The sequence below is a fragment of the Saimiri boliviensis genome, chromosome 1 (genome assembly GCF_048565385.1).
Source record: "Saimiri boliviensis isolate mSaiBol1 chromosome 1, mSaiBol1.pri, whole genome shotgun sequence".
Lineage (NCBI taxonomy): Eukaryota > Metazoa > Chordata > Mammalia > Primates > Cebidae > Saimiri > Saimiri boliviensis.
This window is the reverse complement of record NC_133449.1, coordinates 198742430-198761789: the sequence shown is the minus strand read 5'-3', so window position 1 is coordinate 198761789 and position 19360 is coordinate 198742430. Positions and strand designations below refer to the sequence as shown.

At 37.3% G+C, this 19360-nt stretch overlaps 1 protein-coding gene across 6 annotated transcripts in view; it reads left to right on the top strand.

Moving 5' to 3' along the window:
- CAMK4 (calcium/calmodulin dependent protein kinase IV) overlaps window positions 1-18459 on the top strand; it is a 267534-nt gene extending 249075 nt beyond the window's left edge. For all 6 annotated transcript variants that reach the window (XM_074382746.1, XM_010339923.3, XM_074382740.1 and 3 more), the window contains 3 exons: window positions 1586-1712; window positions 5932-6084; window positions 7323-18459. In XM_074382746.1, the coding sequence (XP_074238847.1) occupies window positions 1586-1712; window positions 5932-6084; window positions 7323-7763 (721 nt within the window). In that variant the 3' untranslated portion in view covers window positions 7764-18459. The remainder of the gene's footprint in view (window positions 1-1585; window positions 1713-5931; window positions 6085-7322) is intronic.
- The last annotated feature ends 901 nt before the right edge of the window (window positions 18460-19360 follow it).

The following is a 19360-nucleotide window of genomic DNA, read 5'->3' as shown; positions in this document are numbered from 1 at the left end:
TCTGCCGCTACAGACAAAAGCTGCAGGACTGGGCCTTGTGATCTCATCAGAAATCAGATAGCATCAGAGATTCAAATTCTCGCCTTCAGCTTTCAACACTACAGTTCTGCCCTAAGGCTTTAAATTGACGCCTTTTACCTCCTGTCACCCAAGCACAAAGTCACGAATCATACTGAAATCAAAGAAAAGGCAGTTGAGCACTATAACTCGAGTGGTCATTTTTGTCTCTACATTTTCAGAAGGGAAAATATAAGTGACCTCCTAAACTAAGTCTAGAAAGCTGGCTCATTTCTCCATGACTAACTGCAACAGGCCACAGGTTTCTAGTGTCGTGGAGAGCAGGGCAGGGCAGGCAAGGCAGGCAAGGCCAGACTCTCTCCTTGTCAAGGTGAGCACATGTGCCCCGTCTCACCTTGGGCTGCTCTTCCACAGGCAGGTCGGGAGTGGGATCCTCTGAGCAGATTGCTCAGTAGGGAAGGGGAGAATGCTTACATTTTTCTCGCTGGCTACAGAATATCTGGAAGAGACAAACGATTCTCCCAGTGGGACATTCTACGAACAAAAGCACATAAGAAACTGCTTCTTTCTAAAAACTCATCATATTAGGATGCACTTTAATTTTTCATGCTATGTACCAACCTGGCCAGCTTGAGGGAAGCCTTCGGGAAAATGTCTTTTATTCATCCTCCCTCTCACCCTCATTTTTTTTTTCAAATGGAACACAAGCAACACACGCCCTGGCATGGGATTTTTTAAGCAGTTCCCTCTTTCTCAGTCCCTACCGATTTTAGAACTTCCACCCATCTATAAACAGTGGAGGCTCGCTTTTCCTTTCTCTCTTGTTAAGATGCCAAAGATAGTTCTCTGTCCCTTTTATCTCACATTTCCCATTCATTTTTAAGCTGACTCAGTAGAAGAAAATGATTCAAAGAATGAGGTAAATTGAGACTGCTCATTTCTTCGACTGCATCTGGTGACTGTATTAATATTATACATCTTGTAAGGCCATTCCCTGACAATAGTTTCAGTTCCTGTCTTTGTTCTTTCTGAAGTCCAAACTGGAATGGAATGGAAATACCATAAAGCTTTATTCATTTCTATGGAAGATTTCATAGAATAGGGCAGAATAAAAATAAGTGAAAAATTTCTTCTTTCCACTTTTTAATTTCTTTACTCTCAAAAATCCCAGCTCTTCCCTTTTATACTAAATTGGAAGTCTAATCAATCTCTGTCTGCATGTCTTTCTGTCTTTTCAGTACCTGTCAAAAGATCCATGGAGAGGCTTTAACATAATGTCTATAATGTTAGCTATTATTATTCTTGTTCTTCTGTGTAATAATTATTATTATAGCTTTTTGTAGAAATCCTAAGTTGGTTTTATATTAATTCCTACTTCCTGAGGCCTTGATTGTGTGTTTACACTATCGGTAGTGAATTGTAATAAGGCAGTTACATACTTGTGCTGAGTAGATGTACTTCCATAGCAGAAGCTGTAGAAAAGAACAGTCTTGAATTCCTACAGAAATTTGATGAAATATACTTGAGCTTTTAAAGACATTTTATTCTCTATATTTTGTTCCTCTAGACTTTGTGGATTTGAACCATTCTATGATGAACGAGGCGATCAGTTCATGTTCAGGAGAATTCTGAATTGTGAATATTACTTTATCTCCCCCTGGTGGGATGAAGTATCTCTGAATGCCAAGGACTTGGTAAGTGTAACCAAACCAAAATGAAACAAAGTGAAATAAATTGATTTTTAACTAATCAATGGGCAGTACAATTTTTTTAAATTTTGTTCTTGTCCTTTTGATTTTAAAGTATTTTTAATAAAATGAGTTCATTAATATATTTTCTTTAGGGAATAAAAACTAGATATGTTTTTGGCTCATCATTAGCTGAATTATCATAAACTGCAATCACTGTAGGATTAATGAGCTTTTACTACCTAATCAGTATAAAAAACCTTGCTTATGAAGAAAGCTGTGCTGAGTTAATTCTAACACAATTTACACAGAAGAATTCTGTTTTAACATGGCTTCCAAGTGCCTAGAATTTAGATATACCTCATTTCTTTTTTTTTATTTTTTTATTTTTTGAGACGGGATCTCACTTTGTCACCCAGGCTGGAGCGCAGTAGCATGATCATGGCTCACTGTAGCTTCCAACTCCTGTGCTTAAGCAATCCTCCCACCTTAACTTCCTGAGTAGCTGGGACAGAGGTGCATGCCACCATACCCAGCTAATTTAAAAAATTGTTTTGTAAATATGGGGTATTGTTATGTTGCCCAGCCTGGTCTCAAACTCCTGCCCTCAGACAGTCCTCCCACTTTGGCCTCCCAAAGAGCTGGGATTACACCTGTGAGCCACCGCATCCAGCCTAGATATACTTCAGCTAAAACAATATTGCTTCCTGAAATTTCATTCAAAGTTATTAAAATATCCTGGTAGTAACATAAGTCCCATTATGTATTATTGGCATTATAAAAATGTTCCACTGTGTTAATAGTTCATTTTGTTTGTTTTTATATTTCTTCTCACTTAAGTTAATATTGACATTTGTTTGCATTTAGGAAATGCATACCTTCTGGGGAGGTCATTCACCTCTTATAAAATCAAGAGGATGCTAGCATGAGATTGAAACAGTTATCATCGATCCACTGGAGAAAAATCACACAGACATAATTAAAAGCTGACTTTTGAATCATAGAAGGTTAGATGTCCACGAGGTCTTAGGAGGCATCTAGTCCTCCTCTCATTTTAAAGATGAGAATGCTAAAGGCCAGAGGGTGAAATGACTGCCAAGGTCACATAGCTTCCCAGCTCTGTATTATTAGAGCTGATCCAGTTGTCCAGACTCCCTTTCCAGTGCTCTTTTTTCTTCAAGCATTTCTTCCTTATCCTCTGTGTTCCTTCATGGAACAGATAAGGCTTTTGTCTTTTCCAATATGACCGGGAAAAGAAGGTCAGTGTGTGTGATGGGTGATACGAAGATATGTCATTGGAACTCCTTCCTCAAGTCATACCCCATGCTCTCAAACATCCCTTGAATCCATTCAGTTCTCTCCCCCTAGACTGCTGCTCCAACCTCCTATGTGGACTCCTTTCCTCTTCTCATGACTTTCTCAAATAGTCTGCACAGGATCCAGAGGGATGGTCTTATAAATAAATTACATCATGCCCTTCTCCTGCTTTAAGAATCTTAGGATAAAATCCAAAACCCATAACAAGATCTACAGGCCACTGCCTGGTCTGGAGCCTGCCACTCTCTCCTTTGATCACTTTTCACTCTAGTGTAGCACACTTGCACTTTCTCATCAGCATAGCTCAGAATGTTGCCATGACTCTTTCTTCTGCTCTGTAATGTTCTCTCTTTCTTCTTCCCCACCTTTTCCTCCATTACACACACACACACACACACACACACACACACACATACACACACACACCTGGGTAACTCTCATTCTCAAGCTCCAGCTGCTGCTAGACATCCCTTGGGAAGCTTGGTCTGCCTTCCCCTTCAGTCCCTCTCTCCTACAGTTGGTTCCTTCTGCCAAAATCTTCCTTTACCTCCTGCACCCCCCAGTTCATAATAGTCATCATGTATTTGTTTAATGGTCCTCCCTAATTAGATTTTGAGCTCTGTGACAGAACACAACATGTATACCCAGACCTTAGAACCACACGGGCATACAGTACAGGCTCAATAAATGTTTATTGGATGAAACAATGGATCCAGAAAAACACTATGAAGTTTTAGTCTGACACACCTGGATTTAAATGCCCCCTTTGTCATGTCCTGGAAGTGTAACCTTGGGCTTATGACCCAACCCCTGCATGCTTTAGTTTTCTCATCTAGGATGATAATTGTACCTATCTCTAGGTTGTTGTGAGAATTAAGGAACATAATATATGTTAAGTAACTAGTATCAACTAACTTAAAATAGTTCTCTTATTTAGCCTCCTTCTATTTCTTTTCACCATTAATAAACATGAAGTGATTAAGAGGGTTAGCTTTGATATTCCTTCATTCAGCTAGATCCCATGTAAGTTTATCACTGCTTAAAACTTCAGAACTGGAAGAACGTTTCAGCTCCATAAATGCATCTTACTAGCAAAACCCACATCTGTTGTGTCATTGACACTCTAAACGCTGAGGAGTTGGGGAACTGGATGTAAGAGGTACTGCAGGGTAATGGTGAGGCTTTGAGTGTGATTCTAACCTTCAGAAAGTTCCCTAACAATTCAGTTAGGATTGTTACTAGTATCTTCAAATGTAAACATTAACAATGGTGTATATAAATTTTTGGTGTACATTGACTTTCAATAAATTCTTTGCATTTTCATGAGGAAGATTGTAATGATGCGGGAGAGGAGCAATGTGTTTGAAAAATAAGAGGAAAATACCTAATTGTCAAAAATGTTGTAAGGATTAGATCTCATTTACATAAAATTATTGGTAGACATGTTCAAGGGATGATAGCGCTGAGTACTATCAGATTTTTATTTACCACCATGCTTGCTTTCTCTTAGCCATCCTGCCTTCCTCCATGTCCTCTCCAATTTTAAGCCTAAATAGCCTCATGTCTCTGCCTTCTGCAAATCTAGCCAAAACACAAATTCTTTTGCAGAAAGGAAGTGTTGAGAGAACCAGATAGTATTTATTCCTCATTTGATTTGCTACCTAATTTCCTTCGCCTGTGTTCACATCTCCTTAGGTAATTAGAGTTAGAAAAGACCTGAGACCTACAATCATTCAAAGCTTCTTATTTTACACATGAGCAGGCTGAAGTACAGAGAGATTGACCACCTTGGAGACGTCACGGCATAGTGGCCACAAGATACGCTCTGATATACACAGACCTGAGTTTAAATACAGGCTCCGTCAATTCCAAATTGATTGACCTTAGGCAAGTCACTAAATGAGCGTCCCCGCTTCCCACATTTTTGAACTGGCACTATTAGTTCCAAATGAGAAGGCTACTAAAAGGATTACATGAGTTTTTAAAACGTTTTATATTCATCTAAGAAGCATTTACAAAGGAATTAAAGTGGAAATAAGACTTGTAAGGAAAGGGCCTGAGGAGGTATCCATAGGCAGTTCATATATTATGTCTGCGTCTAGGGTCACAAAAGTAGTGAGCAGCATAAACCAGGGCTTGAACACACTTCCTGAATCCCAGTAGTTCTCTACCTCATATCAGGTCACCCCTACCAAGTCCAGAACTGTGGATTATTTTATTTTTTGACCTTCCTGGGAATTTATTGACTGCCCATCCTCACAAGCAGTAGTAATCCTCCAAGAATGGGCTGCCAATGATTGGATTCCATTCTTTACACAAATTATGCCCTCAAACCACTGACTTCTTTGATTATAAAATGATTTTTAAACTCTGGGCTTAGTCCTTCATGTACCCTCAAGGGGTTAGAAAGAACTATGAACCCCAAGATAGAAACATCAGGTAGTATTCCATAAGTGCTGGGATACTCTCCCTTTTGTTTGTCATTGAATTGCCAAGAAAGAATGATGATGTGTGAATGATTTCATTCTGTTACCACAGAAATGTATTTTAAGTTCTGAATTCTAGGTGGTTGTGAATTGCAGCCCAGAATTATTTTGCTGGTTCTGCCTTCAAAGAACTTCCAGCCCACAGGCAAGTGGGGAGCTGTTTCTTGACTTCTGTTGGACAGCTGCCTGTCAATTTGGGGGTCTCAGGTGGTACATGCCCCCATCTTTTCACACTCCCTCAGCTACTGCTACCTGAAGCCATTCCTATCCACGGTGACCCCTGAGAACTTAAACAATTTTTTCCAACATATATTTAGTGGAACAGCTGGGAAATAGAGTAAGACTGGGAAGTTTGTAAGCTGAGGGCAAGCCCAGGTCACCACAAAAACCTGCCTTAAGTTTATGGTTCTTTATTATTTCAGGTCAGAAAATTAATTGTTTTGGATCCAAAGAAACGGCTGACTACCTTTCAAGCTCTCCAGCATCCATGGGTCACAGGTAAAGCAGCCAATTTTGTACACATGGATACTGCTCAAAAGAAGCTCCAAGAATTCAATGCTCGGCGTAAGCTTAAGGTAAGATGGCATATGTTTTGTTTTGGTTTTTTAAAAAAAGTATCTCTTATCTTGATCTATCAATAATAGTTCTACCGTTCTTCATCTAATACTGTTATTTATTTTTGAAAGCACCAGGGAAAATCCTGCTTTGAAATTCCAATAATGCTGACACAAAGCTACTTACAGTTTTCTTATCCTCTCATAAGGAATTCATTATTAATAAACGGAAATTTGTTATAAGTTGATATTTACATACCAAATATATTAATGCTGCTTCCCATCTAACTAAAGTGTACTGCTTAAATGGCATTGTTCAGGAAAAACTGATATTTATTTAGAAAGCTGTTTTCTTTTGGAATGTGAAAAACTTGGGAGACAAATTTTGAAACTGTATTTACTAACACAGATAAATGATTACTTGACAAAAAAGTAAAAATTTAAGTGCTATAGTAAATTAACAAAATATGTCATTTTATACAGTACCTATGGAATAGAGATTAGGAGCTTTTCTATTACATAACTCTGTTTAGGACTGGCTCTTTAAGTAGATGAGCTCAGAGAACAGCTGGGCGACAGAATTAGGGTCCTATGCAGCCATTGCTCACAGGCTGATACAGACTAACTAAATATGAAGACTCCATGGTCAAATTCAGGCATCCCCAAACAGTTCACTGTCCCTCAGACCATTGGAGGGCCGTCACATACTGTGCTCCTCTCACTGACCACCAATGAAAGAGGTGCCCCTTCCTGAAGTGCGGCGGGGGGCCGGATAAATGGCCTCAGGGGGCCGCAGTTTGGGGACGCCTGGCAAATTAATTATAAATACCTCAAATTACATAATATTGACTTAACCTAGGATTTCTCAAGCTAGCTTGATCATGGAACTCTTGTATCCCCATGATGACATCCATATGGTAAAAGCTAGTAATATCCACAGAACTAGTGTTCCATAAAACAAATATATTGGGAAACAGTTTAAAATTTTCAAAAACTGGTTAGTCATGGGTAAACACATTTACTCAGGCTCTCAGTTGTCTAGATGATTAAATACACTAATTTGTATTTAATTTGAGATTAAAGAGGTTGTACTGTTCATTTTCCAAATTTTCTTTTGACAAACAATCTAGGAATAAGATACTTTGAAAGCTTTAACACTAACCTATGAAACAGAATCTCTAAAAGCACAGTTGGAATTGAGCTCTGATGCGGTGTGTTAAAGCAGAGGTAACACTTGACACTCTTCTGTTTCCAATCAGGCAGCGGTGAAGGCTGTGGTAGCCTCTTCCCGGCTGGGAAGTGCCAGCAGCAGCCATGGCAGTATCCAGGAGAGCCACAAGGCTAGCCAAGACCCTTCTCCAATTCAAGATGGTAACGAGGACATCAAAGCTATTCCAGAAGGAGAGAAAATTCAAGGAGATGGGGCTCGAGCCCCAGTTATGGGGGCAGAGGCTGAGCTGATGAAGTTGCAGGCTTTAGAGAAAGTTAAAGATGCAGATATGAATGCTGAAGAGGCCCCCAGGATGGTGCCCAAGGCAGTGAAGGATGGGATAAAGGTGGCTGACCCTCAAACAGAGGAGGGCCTGGCAGAGGAGAAGCTGAAGACTGTGGAGGAAGCAGCAGCCCCCAGAGAAGAGCAAGGAAGCTCTGCTGTGGGATTTGAAGTTCCACAGCAAGATGTGATCCTGCCAGAGTACTAAACCGGCTTCCTTCAAATCTGGAAGCCAAATACCGGCATTTTATGTACTTTGTCCTTCAGCAAGGAAGGTGTGGAAGCATGATATGTACTATAGTGATTCTGTTTTTGAGGTGCAAAACAAATACATATATACCAGTTGGTAATTCTAACTTCAATGCATGTGACTGCTTTATGAAAATAATAGTGTCTTCTATGGCATGTAATGGATACCTAATCCCGATGAGTTAAATTTTGCAAGTAAACAAAACATGACACTTAAAAACATACATTTTCAGCAACCAGTGGCACATATTTGAAGTGAATAGTAGCAAACTGTTTTTGGTTTGAAAACCCAGCCATCCTACATCCTTTGGATTTCTTCACAAGGTAGTAATTCCTTTGAACTACTGCTTAGCTAATACTAGGTAGTGCTGTAAGACATGTTCCCATGACTTTCACAACATTTTACTTTTTATCATTGATGTGTTCAAACTGTTTACAAGGAGATGCTTGTAGATGATAGTTGTACATACATGCAAAAAAAAAAAAATTCCACTTGCAATAGTAAGAAATTGAAGCATCCTTTAAAGGCCATGAAACCATATGTTCCTAAAGCTTATGTGGAGAATGCTTTATTTTATTATTATTTATATATGCTGTATTAATAATAACCAAAATCTTCTAAGATTCTGCCATTTTACAACTCTGAAGAAAGTATTTCACAAACTCACTCTGAGTTTCATCCTTCACCTGCTCTCCAATGAGATGACTTTCTGATAGACGAAGCTTAAGGTGTAATAAAGAAAGGGAAGAAAAGAAGGTAAGACTACTTAGACTGAAGATAAGATTGATTTCTTTTCATTTTCCAGATAAAATTGTATTTACTCATGAATTTATACAACTTTACAGAAAGGAACATTTTAATGGATAAACTCTGTAATTACCAAATTTCAAATATTTAGAAAAATGTATTCCACAGGTTAGTGCCAAAATGTCTGAATGGAGTAGGAATAATATTCCATTATAAGATTATTCATTATTGACTTTAATAGCATAAGAAAACATTATTCTTTACCAAAGCTCTTTTTTTATCCAATTGATGGTTATCTACATATATCACTTATAAACTAGTTATTTATGGAAAGCTAGTATGTCTTTTTCTCATACTTAGAATGAAAGTATCCACATTTTACAATGTAGTGTTGAGATAGTGCCTGTCAAGAAATCTAGCACAATGCCATTTATTTACCTTAAAAAACAAAAACAAAAATAAAAATACTGATTTTAAATCAGACTCTTAAAAGGCTGAAACATTAGAACTAATATTTTGTTATGATTTTACCTAGAATAAATATAATTTCTCCTTAACTTTCATAGGAACACTTTCCCCTTATAGATATTGCACTAAGTATCTCAATTTATTTCTAGTTTGAGTTGAAATGAATATTTATCAGATTATGTATCACATTGTTGGGTTTTCTTAATTTTAAAAAATTCATTTTAAAAAACAATTATTTTCAGAGACCAAGTTAAAGACAATAAAAATGACTATCACATAAAAATCCTAATTAAAAAAAAGAGTTCTTAAATTATGTTGGTCTTCCCTCAAAACTATTAAATTAGAAAATGAAATTAAAGCTCCAGTTTCTAGAGCTTGTTGGACCTCAGTAGACATTCTTCTTTCCAATCACAAATCTCCCTTTACTACTATTCTCATGGGAAGAAAACAAGATGGGACTTCCTGTCTTTCATAGTTTAAGAATCTGACAGGTCACTGATATGGAGCCCCTGAAGAGGCACATGATCTGAGCTCAGAAGATTTTGTTTTGTTTTGTTTTGTTTTATATGTATATCTAGTAAAGAGCACTTTTCTTCTTCCCTCTTTTCTTCCTTTCTCCTTTAATTATTCCCTCTCAGAATTCTTACGTTGTCCATTATTAGGGGCTCACTGCTTTTAACCTTTAAAAATGCCTTTTTTATTAAGCATTAAGATTTCTATTTAAGAGGATCAACTTCCTGCTGTACTTTTTACCATGAGACTCAATAGATATACACAGGCACCCACGCACATACACATGCATGCATACACACATATGTATGTATTGGAAGAGCAAAGAGAGGGAAGGGGGTCTTGTTAGAAAGTGGCAATTAGCTGAAAGATCAGAACATATCATTCCTTCCTGTCCCTGGCTGACATATTGTTCCAAGGGCAGTTGTTATGTTATTCTAACACTAGGGTAGCACTGACGGCATTGGTTGGCCCCATGGACTACAGAAGCAACGTTGCAAATACCAGGGCCAATGTGTATTTTAGAATTTACTCATTTAAATGAGTGCATATGACCATTCCTTGATGTGAGTATTCAAGAGATGAAGATAATTCCCTCTATCTTTTTTAACCTATAAGCTACATTTTCTAAAAATCAATGTGAGTTTTAAATTTTGATTCATATGTTAAAGATTAGATTCTGACAATGACTATATAGTGACTAGTTTCATCGTTTTAGTAGGAAAAAATTCAAACTTTCAAAAATGTTGGTCATTTCAGTCAGATTATTCAGAGATTTCATATGTATACATCCTAAGTTAGGATAATTATGTGAACATTTTTGAAAGCACAACCAATGTTTATATTTCTTGTTAAAATGGAATGTATTGTCTATCTCAAAGATTACTTTGCTAAATAATAGTAGACAAATAGGTATTTAATTTCACAAATACTTCATAACATCACTCCTAATTGGCAATATAGTCACAAAGCAAAAGAATTAAATTTCAACAAGCAATAAATTACATTTTGCATTTTAGACCTAACAATTATCACATTACGTTATTGGTTTTTATTTTGAGACAAGTTCAGGTACATAGCATAAACTAGGGTGTGTGTGTGTGTGTGTGTGTGTGTGTGTGTGTGTATGTATGTGTGTGTGTGCATGTGTGTGTGTATGTATGTGTGTGTGTGCATGTGTGTGTGTGTTTAACAATGAAGGACAGTCTTGAATTATTTCCCCCATTAACAATGTCTAATTGGAATCTAGTATTTTTTCTTAAACTGTAATTTCACTTTTCCCAGGACACATAAATAAGGTAAAAATTAGAATAATATGGCTGTAGAAGTTATTGTCCAAAACAAGTGCATTATATAAATATAATATAAATATAATGCAAGCACATGTCATTTAAATTTTTCTATTAGTCACATTTTAAGAAAAATAGATGAAACTGTAGCATTTTTAATCCAATTCATCCAAATTATTCTATCAATATATAGTTAATATTAAAATTTAATGAGATATTTTGAATTCTTTATTTTTATACTGTTTTCAAAATCAGGAGTGTATGTTATGCCTTTGGTACATCAAGTGCTCTATAGTCACATCAAGTACTCTAGACCAGTGCTGTCTAATATGGTAGCCACTAGCACTGGTCTAGAGTACTTTTTATTTTAAGCAAAGTGGCACTTGAAGTTCTATGCTTAGATTTAAGTGGCCTCAGTATTTGCATTGAAGAGCTGTGGAAGGCCAAAAAGTGTTTTCAGAAATGTACACACTGAGTAAAAACTTATTGACCACTCCTGCCCATTCATGTGCTTCAGAGGAGAAGTGTTTCCTAACATAACTTCAAAGAACAAGACTTTCCTGGGCATTACTAAATTATTTACTGACTAGTCCCTCTGATTCCTGATGGGTCCTGGAGTCTTGACTACAGCCTAGAGCAGGCGTCCCCAAACTTTTTACACAGGGGTCCAGTTCACCGTCCCTCAGACCATTGGAGGGCCGCCACATACTGTGCTCCTCTCACTGACCACCAGTGAAAGAGGTACCCCTCCCTGAAGTGCAGCGAGGGGCCAGATAAATGGCCTCAGGGGGCCGCATGTGGCCCACGGGTCGTAGTTTGGGGACGCCTGGCCTAGAGTCTCCTAAGTACTGCCATGATGCCAGTAGTATTCTTGCTTACTAATATCTACTGTCAGCCAACCATGTGTCTTCATTCGGGAAGGACTGCACATAGAATCTGATTTTTGAGGCCTGGATGCTGCATGCCATCCTTGTATCACCGGCAATATGTCTTTCTGGAAATCTGAACCATACCAAATATGCATGATGAAGATTGTATAACAATGGTGATACCCTGCCAGTTATCTTCAAAATTGGAATATGACTATAGCTGGCATTTTTAAGATTTCCTTAGAAGAGTTTAATCAACACTGCCATTACACATAGATTTAACAAAAAACTTTTGAAAATCTTTTACATACTGATTTTAGAATAATCTTCAAGCTTCTATAGTCATTTTTAGTGGAAGACTTAAAAAGAAAGGAACAATTTTTACTGTGACCTCAATTTCATAGTATTTTAAACATATTTTGTAATTCAGAATGTTTAGCAATCCCTATGTCCTGTTTCACATGTATGGTAACTGATGCTGGGTTGCCTACAGGCTGAAAATTTGGAGAGAGCCATTTTGTTTTATAAATCAGTTTTTATTGCCCAAGAAGCAGCTGGTTATATTTCAAGTTGGAAAAAGAAAATGCCAGAAAAGGCAAAGGATAAAGTTAGTAAGCCATTTATTTTGTTTTAGAATTGTTCTTGCAAAGAAAATCTTTTTTTTTTTTAAAGTTCAAAAAAGTGAATCAGTACTAGCATTTTCTTGAAAAAGGTTGACTCAATATGTAATGAACAGATATACATAGAAGAATAAATCATAATGCCATTATGTCACTTATTTGTCATTGCAAAGTGTTCAGTCTAGTTGTCTGGATTTACTTTACATGGTGCAAAATTTCCAGACATTAACCTGCGTAAAAGGATTTGCAATTTCCTTGTAATTACTGCCTGTTAGTCCATGTTCTAACTTCCTTATGTTCATCATTCATATGTTCCTGATCAGGGTCATTGCTAGTAGTTGAGCATTTACTGGTTGAACACTGCTTAATGGTTAGATGTTATGTGTGTCTGCATTAAAAAAAATTATGTACATGTTATTTCAGTATTGGTATTACATATATATTCATAACCATGTGATAAAAATGTACCTAATAATTTCTTGTAAAATTTTTCAAAGTCCTTTTATTCCCCTGACACAATCAGGGTGAATTTTTGGCTCCTTGGCAAATAAGAAAAAAAGGAGAGAGATCACTGGAGAGATATTAGCCAGCCACTTACAGTAATCAAGTTCAGTGTTTCCTCTTTCTATATTTTGACCAATATATTAAAAGAAAATTTTTGTTATTATTAATCCTTGTGGATATTACCTAAGATCAGATAATATAATCTCAGCTCATAAAGCTTAGCCATGTCTATACTTTTCTTGGAGAGCAGTAACAAACTTGGTTAATTTATGTTTGGTTATTTAAAATCCCAACTTTCATAAATGCTCTGTGATATATTCGAGACTATTGGATTGTGTGATATTAACTTCCTTCAAGAACTCAGTCTGTTCCCTGTCCTCTGGATCAGAGGTCCACTAGGGAAAAAGGAAGCCTTGCCAAGTAATCAGATACTGTTCTAGAGAAGACTCCAGGCATCCGACCTGGTTGAGCTCAAATGAGCCAAGTGGGAGAAAACCTCTTCTCAGCCTCTGATCAAAAGTGATACAATTTGAATATTGGTTTATTGTCATTGATCAATAATGGAAAGATGAGATTCCACCAATTGCTTGCTCTTTTCCTGTCTTGGTTTGCTACCCCGTGTCCCAGATCAGTGGGACATCCCTATGGCCATCAGGCTTGTCCTCTAAAGCCCTGACGGGAGCATACCAGATGGGAGAAATGCAGGGTATCTGTGGCTCAGAATTTAGTCTGAAACTCTAAACAGCAATGCTAAGACTGCAAAATCACACTATTCTAAACAGCTGTTTTCAGCTCCTCTTGAAGATGGATCTGGAAAATGCATAGATAATGTATATATTTAATATTTGCTTATGATTCATGGTGTCAAAATGACATTGAATTTTCACTCTGATAAATCTTTATTTTTCATTTAAAAGATTATTTCAGGCTACTTAAATACAATAGACTTTACATTCCAATTTTTGAAAGTTGTTTTCCTTAAGCTCTCTCCCAACTCTGACAGTTTGCGAATGATAAAAATTTACTAGGTTTGGCCTTTCCTTGATAAATGTAGAGCAGTTCATCTGTTTAGTAAAGGTATAATTAAGTATGACTGTAGGCTGGGCGTGGTGGCTCATGCCTGAAATCCCAACACTCTGGGAGGCTGAGGTGGACGGATGACCTGAGGTCAGGAGTTCAAGACCAGCCTGGCCAATGTGGTGAAGCCCCTTCTTTACTAAAAATACAAAAATTAGCTGGATGTGATGGTACACACCTGTAGTCTTAGCTACTCAGGAGGCTGAGGCAGAATTGCTTGAACCCAGGAGGCGGAGGTTGCAGTGAGCCAAGATCACACCACTACACTCCAGCCTGGGCAGCAAGAGTGAAACTCCGTCTCAAAAAAAAAAAAAAAAAAAGTATGACTATAAACTGAAAACTGTCATCTCATACTGCATCCTTTTAACCTGATCTATTTCATATGTCTGCAATACAGTTAATAGGCAGCATAATAGAAAACAAATAGCTATTCATAATTTGAGGTTTTGTTTATGGCACCCTTAAGTCTCAGAAATATTTTTAAAAGTCCCCCATAAGCCAAAAGAATGTTGTAACATGTTCATTTGTTAAGTAGTTAGGCCCAAACATTGTAAGAGTATGTCATTCCATGCACAACAGATGTTGTTTTCCTTCAAAATGTTTAAATATCTTGTGAGTTTAGCAAGTGGGTACAGCCGAGTTAGGGTTTAAGTTCTTATGCCCAGTGAATGAAAAGTATCAGTAAAAGAGGTTGATAGTAAACAAAATTAGTTATTTATGCTCTTGTTTGAATGTCAGTCATTCTTTTTATCTCTGGTCTTTGAGATACCCACATAAAATTTATGTGCATATTTTTTTAAAGAATAGTTTCCATATAATTCCCCAAGAACTGAACTCGAATCTCCAACAGTTTTCAGAACTCAAGCAACCTATGCTTCACAGAGAAAATCTACCAAAGCCCCATTTTTGTTGGAACACAGACATGCTTATTTATGTACGTATTGTTTTGACTGCTTTTATGCTGCCAAGGCAGAGTTGAGTACTTTCAACAGAGCCCATGTGGACTGCAAAGCCTAAAATGTTTATCTGGCCCCTTACAATACAACAATGACCTTGGGTTTTCATGGCACCCCAATGCCTTTTTGGCGACCTGCAGGAATACAGATTCCGATATTCCACGTTTTTTTCTCCTTAGCTTAAGGTTTTTATTCCCGTTAGCTTCTTAGGAAGTTGGGAAAATTTTGTTTTATGTTGCAGATGTTCTCACAGCAATAATTGTGCTGGAGATACAACTTAGTGAAATTTTCCTACAGAACTAAAAACTCAAAATTGCATCATTCCTGGAAAAAAAAGAAATTGAGAGTATGAATTGAATTGGCTGAGAGTGGAATTTAAAAAATTTCTAGCACTTTGAGCATGTTTTAGAAATTTGATCCTTACATTTAAAATTATGTAAATGACATCTTTCACTGGCATTTGCTCACATTTAAGTCAATCTGCAGCTGTTACTAAGCTAAGAAATGAGAATATCCCTTTGGTTCTGAATCTCTCATAATATTCTGGAGTAATTTATATCAATTGGATTTTCATTAATTATTTTAGGAAATAATACACTTTATTTTGTGGCATTATATGACAATGACTTTCTCATCAGTAGCTCAGGGAATAGGCAAACAGGCAGCTCTTTTATGTAAGAAAGCCACTTTCTAATCCCCACACTTTCCTGAGTGTTACATATTTCATTTTTTTTTTTTTTTTGAAAAGAGAGGGCCCTGAGTAAATGATTTCCTTTGCTTTTCTTACATATTTAGAAATCCAAGAAGGGCCCTTGTCTTGGTCTATTTCTGTCACAGAGAAATTGTTCATTCCAAAATACCTCCCTTAAGGGAAGCTGGTGACCCAGATATTGAGGAAAACATAGGCATTCATGACCTTTGTGTTTCCGTTTGACTTTCAACATCTGTAACCAAAAGGTCACAAATGAAATATTGAGTAGAAAACTCAACATCAACTTATTAGGAGTACCTAAAATTATAACTCTAAATAATGTTTTCTTTAAACGATTGCAGCAATCAATAATAAAATATAGCCACTAAGATATGCTCGCTGTAAAACTCAGAACAAAAGATGTGAATCATCTGCCAGTCCTCATGGTTGTGTGTAGCAGAGAGACTTTACTGGAATGAGAGAGGGGAAAGATAAAATGCAAATTAAGATTCCACATTCCGACCCCCCCACCGCCCATCTTTTTGATTGCTCAGTTTGAAAACAATCATTGATGGACAGATACTTTAGAAATGAGTAAAGTCAATAGCTAATGTTTCTCCCAGAAACTAAACAACATAGTTTGGGGGATATCGGGCCTACATCCTAACCACACTTTAAGGAAGTGATTTGCTAATTTTAAAGCTTCCCAGGGGCAGCCCACTCCAGGAACCATTTTCCCAGTAAAGTTTCACTGAGAAACTATTATATGCCATGGAGGAGTCAAAGATGAATTAAATCCAATGCTATGCAGGAATGAGCTTTGTAGTTGGAGAGAAAAGCCAATCTTACAGATAAAGCCTGTATACATACAACCTGTGCTAAATTTAGGCAGATGATAAACGCTAGGAATGAAGAGGGAGAAGCTCCCTTTTGCCAGGAAAAGCTTTATGGAAACACAGGCTGTATGTGAAAGATGGGTGAATCTTTGCAGGTAGGAAAGAAGTAGGGGGCATGTCTGGCTGAGAACTGGCTTGATCATAGACTGGAAAAATGCAAGACAGAGGTGAAGCAATAATACTAGATGTGAAAGGCTGAAATACACAGGGAAGTGTTGCCAGTGTGCAGCAGAATCTCATCTTGTGCAAAATCGAATTAGACAGACTTCCTTGCTCCTTTCTTATTCTGGGTAGCTACCTGGGCAGCCTTTCCTCAGAGCATCTAACCTGACATAATTGGCTCATCTGCTGTGCTTCTAAGCCAAATAAAAATAATCAAACACATCAAAGATATTTTGGGGAATCACCAAAGGTTAAAAGTAAAGCCCTCAGTCACTGAAGGCAAAGAACTGCATTGGCCAGGTCTCCACTGACAAAATGGAGTAAACGACAGTATGATAGATAATTTCAAGTTTTGTAAGACTCCAATTTCTGAAAAACTTCAGACTCCAAAAAATCACGTACTTCCTAAAGTGTTGCCAATGAGGACCAAATCAAGGTCACTACTGTCATCGTTATTTCTATCTTTTAAGTTATTTGACCTGAAAAGGTGATCCCCACAGGATTTCTGATAGAATTCTACCTGAAAGCTTAGATTTCAAAAGACAACCTGCAGGAAGCTAAGTGTCACACAACAAAATTTAAAATCATCAGAACTTATTTCTCTAAAGATCCAGCTGCTCCCGTCAAGTCCTTTTTCATGTCTCCCTTTTGTCCCTTTACATACTCTTTTGTAAATTCCTTTTGATATCAGTTATTGCAGGCAGTATTTTTACATCCGTCGTCAGGAAATATTTTTTGGGAGACATTTTGAATCAACTAAAAGTATGTGTACTTTTAGTTGTCTTGACTATTTCAGATGTCTGTGATTAGTTAATGGCTGCATTATTCCTGAGGACAAATAAAATGAAGATAGGGACAAAGATTGACTGTCATTTGAGTGATGGAAGAGAAGCTAAGAAGTGGAGATACTGTGAGGGTACAGAAATCATAGGTTAGTAGACACTGAGAAAGGAAAAATTCCTATTTCCTAATGGGGCCTTTTAGGCTTATCTGACATTATCTGGATGTGTTTTCTAGTCCTTTCTAAAGGAGAAATTTTTATTCCTGGGTTGCTGAAAGCAAAGGGCTAAAGGAATACAAGCAGCTCAATAGCAGCATAGTGGATTAGATTAGTGGAACAGCATTGCATACAGGAAACCTAAATCTAACAGTTTGGGCTGCAAGTCATTAGCCCAACACAAGAGCACATAGGATTTGAAGGACAAAGTATAACTACTTTCAGTTTACACAACCAAGATTATAGGCTACCTTCCCAACTTCTAGCTGAAGAGCACTGAAAACAGAGCTGTGAATACTTCATTTTTAAAACCTGACAAAATGGTGCTACTGACTACTTAATACAAAGATACGTTACAATATATTTAGGTAAATATATTAAGTCTAGCCTGGCCATAAATGTACATACAGAAAATGTTTGTAGAGAATTCATCAAAGTCATGCCCATTTGCTGTTGTAGAGCTACAGTATTCTTCCATGGTGGTAACTGACCAGTGAGTTTCTACTGCCTTCAGTTGGGACCCAACAGTCATGGGCTGTCTCAGCTGCCTGAAGCCTGAGGCAGACCACATGAGAGCTCACTGTGACTTCTTGGATTCAGATTGGATAACCCAATTCAAGGATTAAACGTGTACATATGGGGGTGTGGGGTTTGGGGATGTTTTCCAGGAACTTGAAGAATATGTGACACTATAAAAAATGGGTGTTGGAAGACTAATTGTAGAAATTTGAACTGAGGGTCAATGTTACTTTGTGTAAGTTCACTCAGACATGTCAGAACATGCCCAAAGAAGCCTATACCTTGCTGCTGGGAAATGTAAAGCAGTTTGCATGTAGAATATGATAATAAATCATTTAAGAACCCAAAACTTCGCATTCTGTGATTTCAAATGTTACCACAATTCAAGTGAGACATGATGGACATTTTTCTTACACCTGAAATATGCAGTTGAATCATTCCTTGAATGTTTTCCCATTCTCTCAGATAAAATTATACTTCAAGTTTCATAGCATGTTTTTTTTAACACTGAGTGCTCAAATATTTATTTTCTGTTGAGTAAAACTGTAAAATCACTAGAATTAAAAGAAGATATTAGTAATCATTTAATCCAATAAGCTCACTTTATAAAGAGAGCTATTATGCCCAGGAGAGGTAATGACTTACCTAAGGTCACAGTAGCAGGAAGGAATAGACCAGGGTTGCCCAGCTTCTAGTCCAGTGCTTTCATTACCATTCAGGCTGCTGTAATAAAATACCATAAAGTAGGTGGCTTACTACAATTTATTTCTGACATTTCTGGCAGAAGTCCAAGAACAGTCCTGCAGACATGAGGGCCTGCTTCCTCACAGAGGGTGCCTTCTTGCTGTGTCCTCGCATGGCAGGAGTGAGGCATCTCACTTGGGCCTCTTTTATAAAGGTACTAGTCACATTGATTAGGGCTACCTAATCAACTCTCAAAGCTTTAAAACCATTATCTTAGAGGTTAGGATTTCAACGTATGAATTTTAGAGGAACACAAACATTCAAACCATAGTACCAGATGTTTTATTAAATGAGGAAAATAACTTCCTGCTCCATAGTCATATTTTCTATGTTTCCCACAGCATCCCTAACTGCTTTCTGATAACGTAGATCAGTGTCCTTGTCATTACTTTTAGTTTTTTCAATTCCAAACAAAACATGGTAATTCCTAATCAAAGTAACACAATTATTTGAACATGTGTACAATAAATCCTGTCCATAATTTACAAAGGCAGAATATAGTCGTC